This window comes from Perca fluviatilis, chromosome 2 (genome assembly GCF_010015445.1).
Source record: "Perca fluviatilis chromosome 2, GENO_Pfluv_1.0, whole genome shotgun sequence".
NCBI classification, from domain to species: domain Eukaryota; kingdom Metazoa; phylum Chordata; class Actinopteri; order Perciformes; family Percidae; genus Perca; species Perca fluviatilis.
Genome location: NC_053113.1, coordinates 6,064,312 through 6,070,624, shown reverse-complemented (window position 1 = coordinate 6,070,624; position 6,313 = coordinate 6,064,312). Strand labels below are relative to the sequence as shown.

Sequence of the window (6,313 nt, the reverse complement as noted above, 5' to 3'; positions counted from 1 at the left end):
TTTGCCAACCACAAGCGCCTCCTTTCCTCGGTTAAATTCTGGCATTCCTCTCCCTGGTTTTTAATAACTTTTGGAAGTCGATAATATTCCAAATGTTTTTCTCGGTCTGACCTATTGGTACAACCTAAAACACGGCAATAATTGACCATTTTCCTTGACGACGTTCGGGATTTACTTTAGTGCCTGTCCTTTGTTGTGATGCGGAGTACCTCCAATATGGCGGCTTCCGGTCTGATGACGCGTCGTGAAAACCCTCTATTACAGGGATCCCCTCAACACAGAACTTGAAAGCAGACTTTGACACATGATGAGCATTTTGGACATGTTGAGGCCATAAATTACAGGATTAAAGATCGGTTGGCACGTCAGAAAATACAATGACAACAATATTCGTAACACGTTGGGTACACTGCTCATATCAAACCTGCTCTGTAATATTTCAAAGAAAGAACCAAAGAAAAAGTTGAGTAGAGAAGCGAGGTGAGGTGTGCAGGTACTGACAGCTTTCTGTCTGGTCTGTTTAGAACCAGAAAAACACACTTTAAGGATCTTTATGTAAGTGTAAAAGATTATAGATACAGGAACACAGAATATTAGATAAGCAGCAACGAGTTCATAGACATTATTTACTCTTGTTTCATAGCAAGCCAATTTGATGATGGAATAGTTGTCACAGTAAACTTTATTAATAATGTTCCCACACAGCTGTAAGGAAGCACTCAATAATGTTGTGACAAAAACAGCAAAAAAAGGAAGAGACCATGTCACGGCAATAAGCACAACGACCTTATTAGATGTCATATGTACGTGATATTGCAGAGGATAACAGATAGCAAGATATCTGTCATAAGACATGAGGGCTAAGTTAGTAAACTCTACACTGCCATAAGTATAAACACAGAAAATCTGCAGGAAACAGAATGGAGCAGAAACAGTGTGAATGTCAGAGAGGATCTGAACCAGAAGGAATGGAAACAACCCTGTACTACCATACAGTTCATTTACAAACAGGCTGCACAGAAAAAGGTACATAGGTTCATGTAAGCTTCTGTTCATACAGATAACCACAATCAGCAAAAGATTGGCACAAACTATGAAAACATACAAAGACAAAATGAGGAAGAAATATAAAAATTTAAACAACTCAATGTCAAAGTAAGCTGCAAGTGTAAAATATGAAACATTTGAAGAGTTTATCATGATTCTGCTTTTGGTTCAAAGTACTGTATTACAATATGAGTATTATGATGTCATATGTTGTCTGTTACAAGTGTGCAACAGTTTTAAATGTTAACATGTATTACAGAGAGCAGCTGAAGCATCAACACAAACAGTATTCTTACAGTCAACAAATGAGTGAGGAATCATGTGTGACAAACATCTTACAACTTACTACTCTGATTTAAAGTCAACACAATGGTTAGGAGAGAAACTACAAACAGTTTGTGACATTGTGTGAATGATACTGTGAGTCCCTCCGTACTGAACTGTAACTCTGCTTCTTCTAAACGTTTAGAGTCAGTGGACGCCCACAGCAGCAGACTGACGCCATCGTCAAAGAAAACAGTTACTGATATTCTAACTGATGATCAGACAGTCATTTGAATTTGTTGGTAGTTAAAAGAAAATCATTTAAAAGCAATCGAAAGATATTATAATATTAAAAGTGATGGAATCACTTCATATTCAAGTTTATAAGTCATATATTCAAATATCATAACATATTGAGTGAAATACTTTGTTTTCAACCCGGTCTCACGGGCATTTTGTGAAATGGTCACAGGGACGTTTTTGTCGTTTAATTCGTGGTGACCAGCACAAAATGGTCTATAGGGAGATTCACGGGGAAAGCAAACGGGGGAGGACGCCTCACAGGCTGGGAGATGGCCACGGGGAACACGTGACAATAACGGGATGGTTAACGGGAAAACAAAACGCGACGCGCGGAACGCGATCCCAGGCCTCCGGCGTGAAAGTCCGGAACTCTTTGACCCATCCACCCCTCCAACCAACCTCCTTACGCAGATTTTGGGCATTTCATACTACTCGCTACCATAGACGTGCTGTGACCACGACATATGATTCCCATTTAAATACATTAGTTAACATTTCGTGCTGACCACCACGAAATAAACGGCAAAAACGTCCCTGTGAACATGTATCAATAGATTAAAAATATGTGACCATTTCACGTACTGCCATGAGACCGAGCTGTTGTTTTCACCTCTTGTTCTGTCAACCCATTCTCACTCCCAACTCGTAAAATACTGATGCTTGGTCAGTGTCTCAGCGTCAGATACCGACGCAAACGTCACCCTTTAGTCTGTATGGAATGCACCGGGCAGAGCAGAAGCTCGACCATGGCGCTGTAAGATGACAACAGTAGAGAGTAGTATGAAGAGAGACAAAGGTAGAGAGTAGTATGTAGAATCTGACGACTACGAAGAGAAGCAGAAAAGTGAAGGGATGCCGTGTCTGAAGCAATACGCCCTCCCCCACCGGTCTAGGTGAAAGCTGCAACTCCTCACTCCATAACTATAAGCTTTATCAAAGAGGAGGGTTTTAAGTTTACTCTTAAATGTGGTGACGGTGTCTGCCTCCCTAACCCAGACTGGGAGCTGGTTCCACAGGAGAGGAGCCTGGTAGGTGACGGCTCTGGCTCCCATTCTACTTTTGGAGACTCTAGGAACCACAGGTAACTCTCCATTCTATAAGGGTGCTCTAGTGGGACAATAAGGTACTATGACCTCTTCATGATATGATGATGCTTGACCATTAAGAGCTTTGTAGGTCAGGAGAAGGATTTTAAATTCAATCCTGGATTTTACAGGAAGCCAGTGCAGAGAAGCTAATACAGAACACGCGCTGCAGCATTCTGAATCAGCTGGAGAGTTTTAAGGGACTTATCTGAGCAACCTGATAGTAAAGAATTACAGCAGTCCAGCCTGAAAGTAACAAATGCATGGATTAGTTTTTCAGCATCGTTTTGAGACAGGATGTTCCTAATTTTGGCAATATTTCAAAGGTGAAAAAAGGCAGACATTTGTGACTTTATTCCAATATGCTGTTATGTGTGCTAGAAAGACTGAGGAGGCCAAAGCAGCCAGCGTGAGAGTCTGTGCTGTGCAGTAGTCACAAGCCTGTGGTGTGCTGTTCGCCACGTCCCAGAGACTTTGCCGTTTCCTGGCTTCCCAGAGACTCCTGTCCCCAGTGTTTTGTTGGGGGTCCGGCTGACACCTGCTCCCGTCTTTTGTCGGCAGTCCGGGCTGGTTTGAAGTACAGCACGGAGCTAATCCAAAATCAATTCCTCCAAGCAGTACTCACTGGTCTCCATGATGACGCCATCCGCGCAGACATAAAGCCATACTTACAGAATCCGAAAGTTGAAGTCCTTTTGGAGAAAATGACAGCTGCATACACTCTGGAAACGGAAAGAAAGAATAAGTTGGCAACTACATCAAAAGCAAAGATGATCAAAATTGCAGCGGTGAGTGAGGAAAGTGAGGAATGTGGGAAGGAAACCTATGCGCACAAACCAAACGATAAGAGCAAACAAGGTGAGGCGAACAAACGTGATACACTGATGGAAAAGGGGGACCAAGGGAATAAAGCCATATGCGAAGCTATTCAGAACCTCACCACTCAAATTGCTAGTCTCCACCAGACCTCTAAGCCTCAACCAATGAGAGTGAGTGAACAGCCAAACCGAAAATATCGACCACAGCCAAAGACTGTAAATAGTAGACAGTGTCAGCAGTTTCAGTTGTCCAATCCGGATGGAAGGTGTAGTCACTGTTACAAGTGTGGCAGCCAAGAACACTGGACGTCAGGTTGTAGAATGAGAAATGCCTCAGCCAGTACAAACAAGATTGAAATAATGATTCATCCTGCCGAAAACACAGACAACGTGGATCTGTTCAGCTTAAGAGCACCACTCACTGGTAAACAACGACAAACAGCCAAGCTAGTAGGGAAGAGATGCCTAGTGCGAGCTTCCCTAGGGGGAGTGGACACTTCAATACTGTGGGACACCGGTTCACAGGTATCAATAGTGGGAACGAACTGGAAAAGAGAATACTTGCCAGATGTTAAGGTGAGACCAGTGGAGGAGCTACTTGAGGAGGGAGCATTGGAGCTATCAGCTGCAAATGGAACGGACATTCCGTCGTATGATGGATGGATGGAAATTGAATTCACCTTGTCTAAGAATGCTGTGGCTGGGATGAGTGACAAACCTGTCGTGGTCCCAATCCTGGTTGCCAGCAGTGACATTGAACGCCCCATCATTGGCTTTAATGTGATTGAAGAACTAGCCTTGATGAACGACAGCTGTGGAGACTGTACTCCTTCTGGCCACATGGTGGAAAGGCTGTGCTCAGCACTGGAGGTAGGGCGCAAAACGGCGAGAGCTGTCTTGTCTGTTTTAAGGGACCGAAAGCTTGAGAACCAACCCTACATAGCCAGAGTTGGCAGACAATCAGTGACCATCCTGAAAAACAAAGTGGTAGCAGTGCCATGCGGCCGACTAAATAAGAGAGTGTTGAGTGCGTCACATGTAGTGTTGGAGCCAAACCATGAACCATGGCCAATAGGCCTAGTCAACAGAGAGCAGTTAATTCAGCTCCCTTCAGAAGATAATGGTAAAATAGAGGTTACCGTTGAAAACATGACTGACAATGACATCATGCTGTGTAGTCGCACAACACTTGGATGGTTGCACAGTGTTGATGCTATCTACCCATCGCAGACAAAGTCCACATGTGATCAGAGGCCTGAGACACGAGACAGTGGTGTCACCTCACTTGCACAGCAATCCAGCCGGATGCCACAAGCGGAGCCTTGGGACCCACCTGTGGACCTGAGCCACCTGTCAGATGACCAACGGCAACAGGTACAACAAATGCTCAGAGAGTAATGTGATGTTTTTGCAAAGGATGATTGGGACACTGGGTGTATCAAAGATTTGCAAATGGACATACAATTGAAAGACAATGTGCCTGTGCAAAGAACATACAATGCAATCCCTAAACACTTCTACCAAGAAGTGAAAACTCACATACACGACTTACTCAGTCGAGGCTGGATCCAGAAGTCTTGTTCCTCATATTCTTCACCTGTAGTATGCGTCAGAAAGAAAGATGGAGGTCTACGCTTGTGCATAGACTACAGATTGCTGAACGGGAAAACGCAGCCGGATCGTCATCCAATCCCGAGGAAACAGGAGATCCTGGAAAACCTGGGGGGCAACTCCTGGTTCACGGTGTTGCACCAGGGCAAGGCTTACCACCAGGGCGTCATGAACGAGAAAAGCCGACCCTGCACCGCATTCATAACACCATGGGGGCTGTATGAATGGGTGAGGATCCCGTTTGGGCTTACTAATGCTCCCGCAGCTTTTCAGCGCTACATGGAGGGATGCCTAGGAGATCTGAGAGATGAAGTGTGTGTCCCGTATTTGGATGATGTGTTAGTGTTTAGCTCCAGCTTTGAACAACACATCCATAATGTGAGACAGGTACTGCGACGGCAAAGAGAGTGTGGTATCAAACTGAGGCCAAAAAAATGTGAATTTTTCAAAAGTGAGGTCTGTTATGTGGGTCGAGTAATTTCGGCAGAGGGATACAAGATGAATCCCAAAGAGGGGGAAGCAGTTCAAGCACTGAAGCATGAGACCCCAACCACTGTGCGAGAGGTGAGAAAGCTGATGGGTTTCCTCAGTTACTATAGATCCTATATACCAGACTTCTCCAGGATAGCCAAACCTCTATGAACTGTTAGCAAAGTCTAAACTGTCTGAACAGACGCCAAGCCAAAAGAGGAAGAATGTGAGCCGTAAGTCTGCTCAGTTGCCACTATCTCATCCTGTCCAGTGGACAACGATGCACCAAGGAATACTGAACAGAATGGTGGATCAGCTGACAAATCCACCAGTGATGGCATATCCGGACTTGGAGAAACCCTTTGTACTTCACGTGGATGCCTCAGAAGAGGGCTTGGGTGCAGTTTTGTACCAGCGCCAAGAGGGTATTCTTAGGGTCATTGCCTATGGCTCACGGACCTTGTCACCGGCAGAAAAGAATTACGAGCTACATTCTGGCAAATTGGAATTCCTGGCGCTAAAATGGGCCATCACAGAGCGCTTTCGTGACTATCTGTTCCATGCACCTGACTTTGTTGTATATAGTGACAATAATCCCCTTACCTATGTCACGAGATCAGCAAAGCTCAATGCAGCGGGACACCGCTGGGTGGCAGAACTGGCGGATTATAGGTTCACATTGAAATACAGACCCGGAACGGCAAACAGAGATGC

The 6,313-nt window shown here is 44.7% G+C and overlaps 1 protein-coding gene across 1 annotated transcript; it reads right to left on the bottom strand.

Annotated features, from left to right (window-relative positions):
* Nucleotides 1–258: 258 nt before the first annotated feature.
* Nucleotides 259–1,200, bottom strand: LOC120545182 (olfactory receptor 11A1-like). Its single transcript, XM_039779274.1, has one exon. The coding sequence runs from the start codon at nucleotides 1,198–1,200 to the stop codon at nucleotides 259–261; it is 942 nt and encodes a 313-aa protein (XP_039635208.1).
* Between the last annotated feature and the right edge of the window lie 5,113 nt (nucleotides 1,201–6,313).